At 37.1% G+C, this 15,385-nt stretch overlaps 1 protein-coding gene across 3 annotated transcripts in view; it reads left to right on the top strand.

Moving 5' to 3' along the window:
* Positions 1 to 2,277: 2,277 nt before the first annotated feature.
* The window catches only part of LOC144976348 (CD109 antigen-like), a 69,533-nt gene continuing 56,425 nt past the window's right edge, over positions 2,278 to 15,385 (top strand). The window contains exons 1-7 of one of the 3 annotated variants that reach the window (XM_078920594.1): positions 2,278 to 2,360; positions 6,874 to 7,013; positions 7,368 to 7,557; positions 8,850 to 9,018; positions 9,806 to 9,876; positions 11,803 to 11,857; positions 13,860 to 13,933. In XM_078920594.1, coding sequence (XP_078776720.1) covers positions 6,883 to 7,013; positions 7,368 to 7,557; positions 8,850 to 9,018; positions 9,806 to 9,876; positions 11,803 to 11,857; positions 13,860 to 13,933 — 690 coding nt within the window. In that variant the 5' untranslated portion in view covers positions 2,278 to 2,360; positions 6,874 to 6,882. Of the gene's footprint in view, positions 2,361 to 2,543; positions 2,571 to 5,687; positions 5,813 to 6,873; positions 7,014 to 7,367; positions 7,558 to 8,849; positions 9,019 to 9,805; positions 9,877 to 11,802; positions 11,858 to 13,859; positions 13,934 to 15,385 lie in introns of those variants that run through there. The other 2 variants (XM_078920593.1, XM_078920595.1) reach the window with 2 other exon arrangements.

Genomic DNA, 15,385 nt, shown 5'->3' with positions numbered 1-15,385 from the left:
CTATCTATCTATCTATCTATCTATCTATCTATATATCTATCTATCTATCTATTACCTACCTATCTATCTATCTATCTATCTATCTATCTATCTATCTATCTATCTATCTATCTATCTATCTATCTATCTATCTATCTATCTATCTATCTACCTACCTACCTATCTATCTATCTATCTATCTATATCTATCTACTATCTATCTATCTATCTATCTATCTATCTATCTATCTACTCTATCTATCTAAACTATCTATCTATCTATCTACCTACCTATCTATCTATCTATCTATCTATCTATCTATCTATCTATCTATCTATCTATCTATCTATCTATCTATCTACTATCTATCTATCTATCTATCTATCTATCTATCTATCTATCTATCTATCTATCTATCTATCTATCTATCTACTATCTATCTATCTATCTATCTATCTATCTACTATCTATCTATCTATCTATCTATCTATCTATCTATCTATCTATCTATCTATCTATCTATCTATCTATCTACTATCTATCTATCTATCTATCTATCTATCTATCTATCTATATCTACTATCTATCTATCTATCTATCTATCTACTATCTATCTATCTATATTACTATCTATCTATCTATCTATCTATCTATCTATCTATCTATCTATCTATCTATCTATCTATCTATCTATCTATCTATCTATCTATCTATCTATCTATCTATCTATCTATCTATCTCTCTATATTATTTGTCACCAACAGCCCGCTTATCATCAGAATCTCAGACACTCTCACTATATCATTTTATACTTTACGTAGTTTTAATGTTACACAATGGGATTCAATAGTCTGATGTCACGTCGCCCAGTAACGGCGGTCACCGTGGTTCTAAACAAATAAAATCTGTACTTTTTATTCTTCATGCTGGCAAGAACTTTTCATATGTCTTGCGATCAGAATGTGTAAAAGTCTAAACATGATCAGATTTATAATGTTTTTGTCCCTCTGGATACGCTTTTATGCTCGTCGGAGAAATATTTCATAAGGGCGTCCGCCATTGTTCCCATAGTTTAGAGCCAGTTACTAAGTTACCATGCGTCATTACGAGGGAAGTGACGTTACGGCTTTTGAAGCGTATTAGGAACTGTAAATATAACATTAATTTACATAATGAACAGGAATGTCTCGTGCATCTTAAAATATTGGATTGGATTGTATTTTCTCTATAGATAGTTCGAAGATGACGTCACTCAGGTCTTTGTTATTGTTTTTTGCCATTCACCTTTATGAGTAATGCTCACTGAACTGTATTAACCCGACTATAAACGTTCATGGATACACACAGTTTTGTGTGTTGGTCCGTTATACTTCCGGATGGCAATGTTGTGAGCTTCTTAGCCAAGCGCATACTATCTATAGATGGAATAAAATCCTCGTCACTCATCTCTTCTTATTGCTTTAGATAGTAACGGTGAAGTCCCAGGTTTGAGAGTTCGATCGATATTTAAATTTACAAGTTTTCTGGCCAAATCTTTAAACATTGGGGGTGGGGGGGGGGGGGGGGGGGGTGGTGGTCCCGATTGCTCAGTTGGTAGAGCGCTCGTTTCACACGTAAAGCGGCCGAGATCGATCCCGGGTGCAGTCGACCTGTCCACCCAGCAGTGATTGGGTAGCTGGGTCTGTTAGATCTGGCGGAATGTACTTTGCGATAGACTAGTCTCGTGTCCTATCCAAAGGATAACAAGCAATTGCTATAGTCCGTTTCACGCTATAGAAACCGGGATAAACTCTGGCTCTATGGGCCTAATGGGTTGGGACTACTTTTTTCTTCCAGGATACGGGTGTTAACTGATTCATAACTAAATTTCAGTGTGTCCATTTCCACGGAGCGCCTCATATAATATAAATTTGTTCTAGAACCTTCTTAATCTTTCTATAGATAGAACGAAGATGACGTCACTCAGGTCTTTGTTATTGTTTTTTTTTTTTTGTTTTTGCCATCCGCGTTTATGAGTAATTCTCACCAAACTGTATGAACCAGACTATAAATAAGTATAAACGTTCAAGGTTACAATATAGTTTTGTTTCTTGGTCTGTTTTACTTCCGGATGGCAATGTTGTGAGCTTCTTAGCCCAACGCATACTATCTATTTACCATCCCGAAAGTTTAGGTAAAAATGTAATATTATTATTAACATACGAAATGCTCTTGATTCTATTTTGATCACTCGTCACGGTCACGCCTCTATTATTCCGGTTATTTCCCTTAGCATGTGTCACCCGGGTGACCTTTGACCCGGTACGTATTCGGGAAGTTTGTCAACGAACTGTGTCAACTCTCAAGGTATTTTGAGTTTGAAACAACTGGGCCAAAACAGGTGAGAGATAAGATAAAACATTGTTTTTCAAAGATAACAAGACCGGCTTTTTATATTGACACAGCTAATTGAAGCCATTGATAAGATTATCGTTTAAAAACGTCGACTGTTATCAATTTTACAACGTTTGATTGAATTAAATACTCGCTTCCGTGAAAGGAGTCGGAGAATTTTTACCTCACACTCACACGACCCAAAATGGCGGCTCAGGTGCGAAAACCAGGAAATGAAGAAATTTACGAGCAAAACAAACGTTTACATGGCCTTTATTCCACATGTCGTCTTTAACTTTATTCCTGAAGACTTATGGCGTTACAAATGGCTATCATTTCGAAGTTATTATTTGTTCTACAGTTAAAGTGACTAAAATAGACCAAGGCTTGGTCAAGAAGCGAATTTCGTAATTTGTTTGGCGTCTGCTCTCACTCCTGACTTATCTTTTACGCTTTGTGGACATTTTTTTTTATAGTCTGTTATCAGCATGGAAAATTGGATTGTCTATTGTTGTTGTATTGAAGACTATCAACCTATAGTATTCGTCGATTGTAGAGGTTTTTACTAATCTTCTGACTTGTAAAATGAAACAGAACAAATGAGAGATAAGATAAAGGAGAACTCCATAGTTTTACTGCAACAGCATAAAGAAATGTTTGATTTTGATAACACTTATTAATATACAAGCATAGCTGTGCGCTCAGCATGGTGATAAGTCGATTGATGGTTCAAGTGTTGAATAAAGTTTGAAGGCAATTTTTATCGTCAGACTCAGACAATAGATTTTTCAACCTCGTACGAAAACTCCACAGAGCTTTCTTGTTGGTCACACAGATGTGTTTTCAGCATTTAATGTCTAGTATATTTCGCTCACTTATAGAATTATTTCCCAGTGTTAAGAGCGGAAAATGGTTGACATACATTTTAAGAAATTGATTGTGTTCAAAATAATGAGATGACCTGATGAACTACAAACTGGTATTCTTGAGATATGTATAGTTTTGATCTCATTACTTCATCTCTCTGTCTCTCTCTCTCTCTCTCTCTCTCTCTCTCTCTCTCTCTCTCTCATCCCTTGCACACGCACATACACACACACACACACACACACACTCACATTTTCACCTATATTATTATGACAATCTAATCCAAAGGCCAAAACGTCGGGGGTTTGTTTTGTGTTGTTACCTTGTTTATGAGTCATATTTATTCCCTTTATCTTTCTTTCCATTGTATGAATTCAATGCAGGTACTCAAACCTCATTGTCATACTCACTAACCCGAAAGGTTGACACACAACCCATATGCTTTAAATGATGGCGTCTGTTTTCAAAGGGATTTCATGAAACAAATAGTATCATCACGAAGACTAATCAATCTCATAATAAACGGTAACAAACTTCATGCTGTTTGTAAATACCATGCCAAATTTGGTAACGATTAGTCCAGTGGTTTAGAAGCCTTAGTGTTACAAAAAAAGTCCAATTTTGCCAAATGTATAATATAAGATAACAACACAATCATATGAAATGATAACAGTTGCTGTTCTATGGCCTGAATTCATTTCAGTCTCAGTGCTTTGACGGGAGTTTGTTGTCAGATAAAAACAGTCAAACTGATAAGGCTGATTAACCTGTTTACTGCTATCGGTACTTAGTTTTATTTTTCACAAATCATCATTTTGTTCATTTTCGGTTATAATAACTTCAGACCCAACTGCTGCCACAATGAGAATCAGGTTTCAGTAAGACACAGATTTCATTAAGACACAAACACAGACACAGATTTCAGTAAGACACAAACCCAGACATAGACTTCAGTAAGACACAAACACAGACACAGATTTCAGTAAGACACAGACACAGACACAGATTTCACTAAGACACAAACCCAGACATAGACTTCAGTAAGACACAAACACAGACACAGATTTCAGTAAGACACAGACACAGACACAGATTTCAGTAAGACACAAACCCAGACACAGATTTCAGTAAGACACAAACACAGACACAGATTTCAGTAAGACACAAACCCAGACATAGACTTCAGTAAGACACAAACACAGACACAGATTTCAGTAAGACACAGACACAGACACAGATTTCAGTAAGACACAAACCCAGACATAGACTTCAGTAAGACACAAACACAGACACAGATTTCAGTAAGACACAGACACAGACACAGATTTCAGTAAGACACAAACCCAGACACAGATTTCAGTAAGACACAAACACAGACACAGATTTCAGTAAGACACAAACCCAGACATAGATTTCAGTAAGACACAAACCCAGACATAGACTTCAGTAAGACACAAACACAGACACAGATTTCAGTAAGACACAGACACAGACACAGATTTCAGTAAGACACAAACACAGACACAGATTTCAGTAAGACACAAGCACAAAGTCACATTGCTGTTCTACTATTCCTGTCATCAGGGTTAAGATAGTCAGATATGACATGACAAATTGCAGTGGTATGATTGAAGCCTGTCTGGAAAGGGTCAATATGTGGGTGTGTTGATAAGGAATACAACCTTCCTGTCATTGTGACATTGTAAATCACATTTCTTAGATTTGTTTTTGAAATGACTTCCATTTTGCATTTTTTTTCAATGAACATTTATATAGCGCATTTCCATTGATTGACCATGCTCAATGCACTTCACAATGTTTAATTTATTTCCCCAGTAGGCTACATAGAACCATATTCCCACTTCATACAGTATCAGTAGCCTACTGTTAGGCATCCTTATTTTTATTTTACTCACAATCTTACAGTATAGATTTGTCACTGCCTTTAGCCAGGTACTCATTCACACCTGAGTCCAATGTAGTGATATGTGGTACTCGCTTTACCAAGGATACAATTTGGGGACTGTTCGGCATCCTTTTTTTTATTTTTTAACTCATGCTCTTACAGTATAGATTTGTCACTGCCTTTAGCCAGGTACTCATTCATATCTGAGTCGAGTGTAGTTACGCGTTTTAACCAAGGATACAATTTGGGGACCACATTTTCCACTTTCGCTGACACCACTGATCATTCATATTATCGCTTGAGTTTTTGTAACAAGACGAGATACTGCACCTAATTTTCGAGCGGTCCTGATGGTTCAGTTGGGAGGGGAAGAGTTTCATAAAGCAAAAGGACTTCTTGTATCCATCTAAAAAAACATAACTTGAGCTTTTATATAGTGCAACATCTACTTAATGTGCTCAAAGTGCTTTACAAGGCATCCTTGGCCAACAGCAACACTTTATATATAGGACGAGACATGACGCCTGTCAGGGGATATAACCATTTTTTTTTTTCTGACAGTCATCTTCGTCAATAGCCGGGTACTCATTTTAGAATGGGAGAGAATGTGAGTAAATAGCCTTTTCCAAGGACTCAACTATGGGCTGCTCAAAGCAAGGCATGAACCCGAATCCTTTGATCTAAGGGTGCGTGTGGTTAAATAATTTGTTTGCTGGGATATTGTTGTCTCTTCTAAGTACGTGTTTGAATTGTCTCCATTTCTAATATTTGGGTTGCGAGTGGCGTTTCATTGTTTTCTTTTTATAGAGTGATTTGTTTGGGTTTTTTTGTTTTTTTTTGTTGTAGGATGTTATGCATGATTCTTTACTTTGTTGTTTTCTATGGAATGTGTCAAATTTTTCTTCTTCGTTCCGAGTAATAGCCCGTGTTCCACAGTTGTAATTGAGGACAGATTTGACAAGATAGTTTTAGGACTTCATCTTTGTTGCTATTTGATTTTGCCCATTCTTATCCTTGCTGTTTGTTTAGGGCAATTGGATTCAGTGGTCTGATGTCACGCCCCCCGGCAACGGCGGCCATCTTGGTTCTAAACAAAGAAAATCATTACTTTTCATTCTTCATGCTGGCTAGAACTTTTCATTTCCTTTTCATATATGCCTTGTGATCAGAATGTGTAAAAGTCAAAACATGATCAAATTGATGGTTTTTTTTTTCGTCTGCATATGCGTTTAACCTCGCCGGGGAAATATTTCATACGGCATCCGCCATTGTTCCGATAGTTTAGAGCCAGTGTTACTAAGTTACCATACGTCATTAGGAAGGAAGTGACGTTACGACTGTTGAAGACTATTGTAAAGAGTTGTTTTTTTCTCTCTGGATATTATCCTTATCTCCAAGTAGTGATTTCACTTTTGTCGACTTTTGTTATCAATTTTCTTTCCTTGATAACATTGTTACATGCATGTTGTATAGTAACGCATAAGAGAAACATTCAATTGATGCTATGCATTGAGGTAAAATACTCATTACAGCTTACAACCAGATATAAATGTACCAACAAAACTATGTGTATATAACCTTAAACCATTACAGTCTGGTTTATATAATTTAGTGAGAACCAATCACCAAAATGGCTGTCTAAAAACAATAACAAACAGCTGAGTGACGTCACTTTCGTTTCTTACATAGAAAGAATGTTTTATTTATGCCCATATTTGATGTTCTATCCATTTCTTCCACCCACCAGACTGCCATCATGACGTGGCTTCTGTACTTTGTGTCAGCCGCTGTGCTGATATCCCTCGCCAACCCACAAGCCGTTGAAGACACGCAAGAAAAGAATTGTTTACTGGATACCACATCTGGATGCCAGTTTGGGAGACCCCCGTGAGTCGACTAGGCCTACGCCTACATCTTTTGGAATCAGCCATTTTGGAAACAAAACATTCTTTTTTTTTTTATTGATTATAAAGGCTTTTGATTTTAGATATTGAACTTACACAGAGTTTTTGATATTTGATATTTCCGAATCAGCTATTCTTATTTTTTTAAAATCATTAAGTAAAGAGCCTTTTCCAAGGACTCCACCCTGCTCCACTCAGAACAGGTCTCAAACTCAAGACTTTCCAATCTGATGAGAGTTGTACAACAAGACCACATAGCCGCACACATAAAATTTAATCCTTCACAGCTGAGTCAATTGCGGTCGATAAATGTCTTTTTTTTTTTGTTCATCCCCAGACAATACATGATAATGGCTCCGAGTCGAATTCGGCCAAATCAGATCTATCAAGTCTTTGTCACCATCATGAGAATGGAGTACGGACAGGAAGCTGTTTACGTCTACGTCTCCATCATCAAGGGGAAGAAAGAATACGCCAACACTGCTCTTCGCTTTGACAGACCGTCCAGTCGTATCATGCAACTGAGGGTAAGGAACATGATTGTTAGTTAAGAAATGACACGATATCAACCATATTTTCTGGGTGAGGATCCTGACCTCCCATAGTGGGCAGGGAGGTACATACTGTGTCTTCTATCCCCTTATATCTATTTTCCAACATTTTCTGTCTTTGTCTTGGAATGAGATTACTTGGTTTTGTCCTGGCCTTGGCCGGAGTCCTAGCTGGGAGGGAAACAGTCAAAACGATAGTTATTGTTTTGGGAGATTATATTTTTTTCCTTGTAAATCATCTCTCTGTTATGTTTATTATATTTGTTATTTTCAATGTAGAATGTAAGCATTTGAGTGTATTCCTCTTTGTTGGATTTTGTGCTTGTGTCCGGATGAGACTTATAGATGATCTCAAACTAAGTACATTGGTGGTATGCTCTTGGATTCTACATCTGATCCCTATTTGTTCCTAGTTCCCCTTTTGTCTTACTTTTTCTTGGGTGCTTTAATTGTAATTCCAGAACTTTTTACTATCCCATTTTCTCCCTTTTTCCTGGCGCTGATATAACCTAAATGTGTTGCAAGCGCCGTAAAACCCTTAAAAACAAAACAAAACAAAACATCAACCATATTTTGAAAGTATTTTTATTGCAGGTCAGGGTTGTATCAGTACCAGCATTTCTCGATACCGGAAAAGTGACTGAAAATAAAAACTCAGGATTGCCATTACTGGTACCGATTCGGGTAGATCGAACTTCCAATATTATTTAGCTTTCAAGTTAATAGGCTGACGAGAGATGCTATCCATAATCACACCAATACATGCCAGACTGTCATCCATCTATCGACGATAGACAGTCTCCACAATCACCCACCACTTGTGAGACTGTCTACTTAAATTAAATTGAACTTTTTTATTTTATATTTATTAAATTGAACTTTTTTCTGTACAAGGGGTCCCTGGCCAACAGCAACATTAAACATGTAGGATGGGACATGATGCCCGTTAGGAGATATTACATAGTTAGGTGATGTCAAGATTTATATCCAACCTCTCCTATTCACCCAGCATCGATTGAGTGGCTGGTTCTATTAGATCTGGCAGAAAGTACATTGCAATAGACTAGCACCCTATCCTAAAGATAGCATGCAATTACTATTGTTCGTCTTGTGCTAAATTCTGGCTCTTAAGGACTACTGCCTTTCCTAAAGGAATAATGTAGAGGTGAATGATCACTGACTAATACCTTCAAATATGATTTAGGTCATGCACAAGTCGTAGACTGTATTTCAAAACCTATATAAAATTGACTGTATGTCTTCCCCAGATGCCGGCGAATGCAGAGGCCGGTCAATACAAGCTACGAGTGGAGGGCAAGTTGAGTGACCAGGACACAGGTAACATCTGGTACAACGAGACTAAGATTGACTTCAACACCAAACAGGCATCCCTTTTCTTACAACTGAGTAAACCCATTTACAAGCAAGGACAGATGGGTGAGAGAAACATTCCAGATGAAATACTCGACAATTTGAAATACATTCAGTGAATATGTTCTGTGTCATGTTATAAATTCTAATTTTGAATTTAAATTGAGCTTCTATATGGTGCAGTATCCACTAAACGTGCTCAAAGCGCTTTACAAGGGGTCCATGGACAAGTGCAACACTTAACATGTAGGTCAGTACAAAATATTGTCCATTACAACGATGTTAACCCCCGATCCTCGACCGTTGTTTAAACGTAACACACCATTCCGACCCCAATACCGCGGCGGTTGTTTTGATGTAACACACCTTTTACGAGTCACAGGCGCGTCAGTTGTAAAAACATAACACAGACCCGACCTTGATTCAGTAAAAATTCCATTGTGTTCTTTATGAAATAAAAGCCGAAGTTTGATTGGTTGATATTATTAGTTTCAGCCAATCAGCAAACAGTTTATTTAAGCTGTTTGGGTTGAGTATGAAGCTAGTTATTGACGTAAGAAATGACGCGATCAAACCCGAGTGATGCTATATGTTAGCTACATCATTCAAACTTGCTAGGCAAGTACTGGGAACTGGTCGTTATTTCCGGTTGACACCAATGCGGTACTAGAGTTAAAATAAGCCCATATTTATGTCCGGTTATCAGACCTCCTGATATGTGGATCCTTAACCTGTACACATTGCAATTTAGAAAATGTATGTTTCTTTTTAGATTGATAATGTATTCTATTCTATTTTGTAGTTCTAGTGATAACTTCCATCTTTCTTGTGGTTTTTTTTTTTTCCCATTTAGTTCACTTCCGTATCATTCCAATCCTCCCCAACATGATGCCCAAATACGGAAGCATGGTTGTCTATGTTGATGTAAGTATTCATGTACGACTGTCTATGTTGATGTAAGTATTCATGTATGGTTGTCTATGTTGATGTAAGTATTCATGTATGGTTGTCTATGTTGATGTGAGTATTCATGTATGGTTGTCTATGTTGATGTAAGTATTCATGTATGGTTGTCTGTGTTGATGTGAGTATTCATGTATGGTTGTCTATGTTGATGTGAGTATTCATGTATGGTTGTCTATGTTGATGTGAGTATTCATGTATGGTTGTCTATGTTGATGTGAGTATTCATGTATGGTTGTCTATGTTGATGTGAGTATTCATGTACGGTTGTTTATGTTGATGTGAGTATTCATGTATGGTTGTCTATGTTGATGTGAGTATTCATGTATGGTTGTCTATGTTGATGTGAGTATTCATGTATGGTTGTCTATGTTGATGTGAGTATTCATGTATGGTTGTCTATGTTGATGTGAGTATTCATGTATGGTTGTCTATGTTGATGTAAGTATTCATGTACGGCTGTCTATGTTGATGTAAGTATTCATGTATGGTTGTCTATGTTGATGTAAGTATTCATGTATGGTTGTCTATGTTGATGTAAGTATTCATGTATGGTCGTCTATGTTGATGTGAGTATTCATGTATGGTTGTCTATGTTGATGTGAGTATTCATGTATGGTTGTCTATGTTGATGTGAGTATTCATGTATGGTTGTCTATGTTGATGTGAGTATTCATGTACGGTTGTTTATGTTGATGTGAGTATTCATGTATGGTTGTCTATGTTGATGTGAGTATTCATGTATGGTTGTCTATGTTGATGTGAGTATTCATGTATGGTTGTCTATGTTGATGTAAGTATTCATGTATGGTTGTCTATGTTGATGTGAGTATTCATGTATGGTTGTCTATGTTGATGTGAGTATTCATGTATGGTTGTCTATGTTGATGTGCGTATTCATGTATGGTTGTCTATGTTGATGTGAGTATTCATGTATGGTTGTCTATGTTGATGTGAGTATTCATGTATGGTTGTCTATGTTGATGTGAGTATTCATGTATGGTTGTCTATGTTGATGTGAGTATTCATGTATGGTTGTCTATGTTGATGTGAGTATTCATGTACGATTGTTTATGTTGATGTGAGTATTCATGTATGGTTGTCTATGTTGATGTGAGTATTCATGTATGGTTGTCTATGTTGATGTGAGTATTCATGTACGGCTGTCTATGTTGATGTAAGTATTCATGTATGGTTGTCTATGTTGATGTAAGTATTCATGTATGGTTGTCTATGTTGATGTAAGTATTCATGTATGGTCGTCTATGTTGATGTGAGAATTCATGTATGGTTGTCTATGTTGATGTGAGTATTCATGTATGGTTGTCTATGTTGATGTGAGTATTCATGTATGGTTGTCTATGTTGATGTGAGTATTCATGTATGGTTGTCTATGTTGATGTGAGTATTCATGTACGGTTGTTTATGTTGATGTGAGTATTCATGTATGGTTGTCTATGTTGATTTGAGTATTCATGTATGGTCGTCTATGTTGATGTGAGTATTCATGTATTGTTGTCTATGTTGATGTAAGTATTCATGTATGGTTGTCTATGTTGATGTGAGTATTCATGTATGGTTGTCTATGTTGATGTGAGTATTCATGTATGGTTGTCTATGTTGATGTGAGTATTCATGTATGGTTGTCTATGTTGATGTGAGTATTCATGTATGGTTGTCTATGTTGATGTGAGTATTCATGTATGGTTGTCTATGTTGATGTGAGTATTCATGTATGGTTGTCTATGTTGATGTAAGTATTCATGTACGGCTGTCTATGTTGATGTAGAGTATATATATATATATATATATATATATATATATATATATATATATATATATATATATATATATATATATATAATTTTTTTCTCTCTCTATCTTCAGGACCCAACTGGAATCCCAGTGAGAAGGTGGCAGGCATTACAAACCAATGCTGGAGGTGGGTAGAAATTGGAGAACTCATTCTGGTTCAGGTGTTTTTTTTCTCTATTATTTTATTGTATTTTCACCCCATCCCAACACTGGCTTAGGAGTCGCATATGATTTAAAACTAGTGAGAAACTTCATTGGGATGGATGGACCAACATTTGGGAAATGTAAAATTTGCATTTGTTTTGCAAGGCAGATTGTGTATTTTCTTTCACTTCATTAATGTGTAAGTTTTAAAAATGACGATGTTATGAGTAGCGTCTTGAAACAATCTGCAGTATGTTGGTGGCGTGGGCAGGGAGATACATGCTGTGTCTTCTATCCCCCCATACCCATTTTCCAATTGTTTCCTGTCATTGTCTTGGAATGAAATTACTTAGTTTTGTCTTGATCCTTGCCGGAGTTCCTTGACTGGGAGGGAAACAGTCGAATGTATAGTTATAGTTTTGGGAGATGATATTTTTTTCCTTGTAAATCATCTCTCTGTTATGCATTGTATTATGTTTAGTTTACATATTATATTATATGATTGGTAAACATTTGAGTGTATTCCTGTTAGTTGGGACTTGTGCTTGCGTCTGGATGAGACTTTTAGGCGATCTCAAACTAAGTACTTTGACGGTGTGCTCTTGGAATCTACATCTGTTTCCTATTTGAACCAATTCCCCTTTGTCTTACCTTTTCTTTTGTGCTTTAATTGTAATTCTAGAACTTTTTACTATTCCATTTTCTTCCTTTTTACTGGCGCTGATATGACCTTAATGTGTTGCAAGCGCCGTAAAACCCTTAAAAACAATAAAAACATATTGGTGGCCCTTTTTCTCCAATCTGCAGTGAATTGGTGACCCTTTTACTCCAATCTGCAGTGAATTGGTGACCCTTTTACTCCAATCTGCAGTGAATTGGTGACCCTTTTACTCCAATCTGCAGTGAATTGGTGACCTTTTTTCTCCAATCTGCAGTGAATTGGTGACCCTTTTACTCCAATCTGCAGTGAATTGGTGACCCTTTTTCTCCAATCTGCAGTGAATTGGTGACCCTTTTACTCCAATCTGCAGTGAATTGGTGACCCTTTTACTCCAATCTGCAGTGAATTGGTGACCCTTTTACTCCAATCTGCAGTGAATTGGTGACCTTTTTTCTCCAATCTGCAGTGAATTGGTGACCCTTTTACTCCAATCTGCAGTGAATTGGTGACCTTTTTTCTCCAATCTGCAGTGAATTGGTGACCCTTTTACTCCAATCTGCAGTGAATTGGTGACCCTTTTACTCCAATCTGCAGTGAATTGGTGACCTTTTTTCTCCAATCTGCAGTGAATTGGTGACCTTTTTACTCCAATCTGCAGTGAATTGGTGACCCTTTTACTCCAATCAGCAGTGAATTGGTGACCCTTTTACTCCAATCTGCAGTGAATTGGTGACCTTTTTTCTCCAATCTGCAGTGAATTGGTGACCCTTTTACTCCAATCTGCAGTGAATTGGTGACCTTTTTTCTCCAATCTGCAGTGAATTGGTGACCCTTTTTCTCCAATCTGCAGTGAATTGGTGACCCTTTTTCTCCAATCTGCTGTGAATTGGTGACCCTTTTACTCCAATCAGTTTTATGTCGGGATGTTCCAGATCTAAAAAGTCAAATTAAAGCACAAAAAAACCCCATCAAAAATAAGAAATGTTGTTTTTGTCATTCTAAAATACCGTAATCATGCTCCTCCAATAACTCAAATAAACTCAAACCAAAACTGATTTATTTTGGCTATAAATTCAGCTTTCAGCATCTTAGTCATCTCAACATAACACCATTTTGAGGTTGGTAGGTCACATTTTAAGATTATTCTAAAAACAGAAATCCGATTGATACGTTAAAATAAATGGAAAACAAAGCACTGACTTTTCACGTTTTACAGATTTCAAATGGGACATCTTCATATTTACTGACTGTGCATGAGAGATAACTTTTGGAATTTATGTCTGTAGCAACTGTTGACTTTTCTATGTATTACCTCCCTTTGCAGGAATAATCAGCGAAAGCTTCCAACTGGCAGATCAACCAAACTATGGTATCTGGCATGTCAGAGTCGACGCCTTTGTAAGTTGTGAAGTTAGACATCAAGAATTTATGACTGATTTACCTAGACATCAGCTGGAGGCTGGAATAGCCTAGACATCAGCTGGAGGCTGGAATAACCTAGACATCAGCTGGAGGCTGGAATAACCTGGACATCAGCTGGAGGCTGGAATAGCCTAGACATCAGCTGGAGGCTGGAATAGCCTAGACATCAGCTGGAGGCTGGAATAGCCTAGACATCAGCTGGAGGCTGGAATAACCTGGACATCAGCTGGAGGCTGGAATAACCTGGACATCAGCTGGAGGCTGGAATAACCTAGACATCAGCTGCGATGCAGAGCTGCAAAGTGAGCTAGGGTGAGGTGACTTGCTCAAGGCCACACAGCACCGAGCGAGGCTCAAACCCAGGAACTTCTGATCCGAAAGCGGGGGTCATATCACTAGACCACATAACCACGCAATTTCAAATGAAATGTTCCATTTTTGGGAAGATGCAAGTGTATCAGATTACTTGCTACTACAATTGGGATAAGCTCATATTCCTTAGTGTTATAAGAAAAAAAAAGTCGCAACAAAAAAAGCAAATTTGTGTCAGTGCATGAGAAAATCAGTCGCTTGGTGAAAATTTTGGATTTGCATTTTTTTTGCATTTTCTGAAAGCATATACTCCCCTGAGCATTTTAATCTTTATTTGAAGTAAATCGGGTGATTTTTCATGAAGTTATGGTCAGATGTATGGGTCAGGGTCTGGAAACCTTATTTTGAGAAAATGGCTCTCAAAGTTGAGATAGCTTTAATATTCACCTCTGTCAGAGGAAATGTATGTGTATTTTATGTTGTATACGTAAAATATAGAATTGACAGGACCATATGGAATTCCTTCCAGTGTCAAATTAAAGCATAACGATCAATTTATTCCAACCAAATCATTAATTCCACGTCTCATAAGTCATTCATGCCATGTTTACACTTTGTTTCATTCTCAGTCTCAGTCTTTGTCATGACAATCGAAGCTCTTCAAATATAATTTCTTGATTAATGTTCAAAACCAAGAGAGATGGTGTTACACAGATAATCCATTTCTAATAGATTGAACTTAAATTAAAACATTAAACACGTGAAAACTTAGATTAAATCGAAGACAGAAGGGGGGTGTGTCTCCCATTCTTGTTCGAGGGGTATCGACTCATCATTGTCTTCCAAAGAATCAGAAAGGATATCTCTGGTGCTGAAATACTCTCGTATTATTTAGGAGACACTCTCGCTTCGAACAACATCCCTAAAACAGATTTTAGTGGCCTGGTTGATAATATTTGCTACTTGAGCGGCTTCGGCTGATGTTGTTTCTGTGCCATTTTTGTTTGCGGATGTGAAGGTTGTGAATGTAAACAAAGACTAGACGACGGATGGCATTGTATAATTTTAATGAATTTTGCAGAAAATACAAGTGCATTAATTAAAAGCATATGTTGA

This window comes from Berghia stephanieae, chromosome 7, assembly GCF_034508935.2.
Source record: "Berghia stephanieae isolate SIO BIC M18660-M18661 chromosome 7, UCSD_Bste_1.3, whole genome shotgun sequence".
NCBI classification, from domain to species: domain Eukaryota; kingdom Metazoa; phylum Mollusca; class Gastropoda; order Nudibranchia; family Aeolidiidae; genus Berghia; species Berghia stephanieae.
This window is presented reverse-complemented; position numbering and strand designations above follow the sequence as displayed.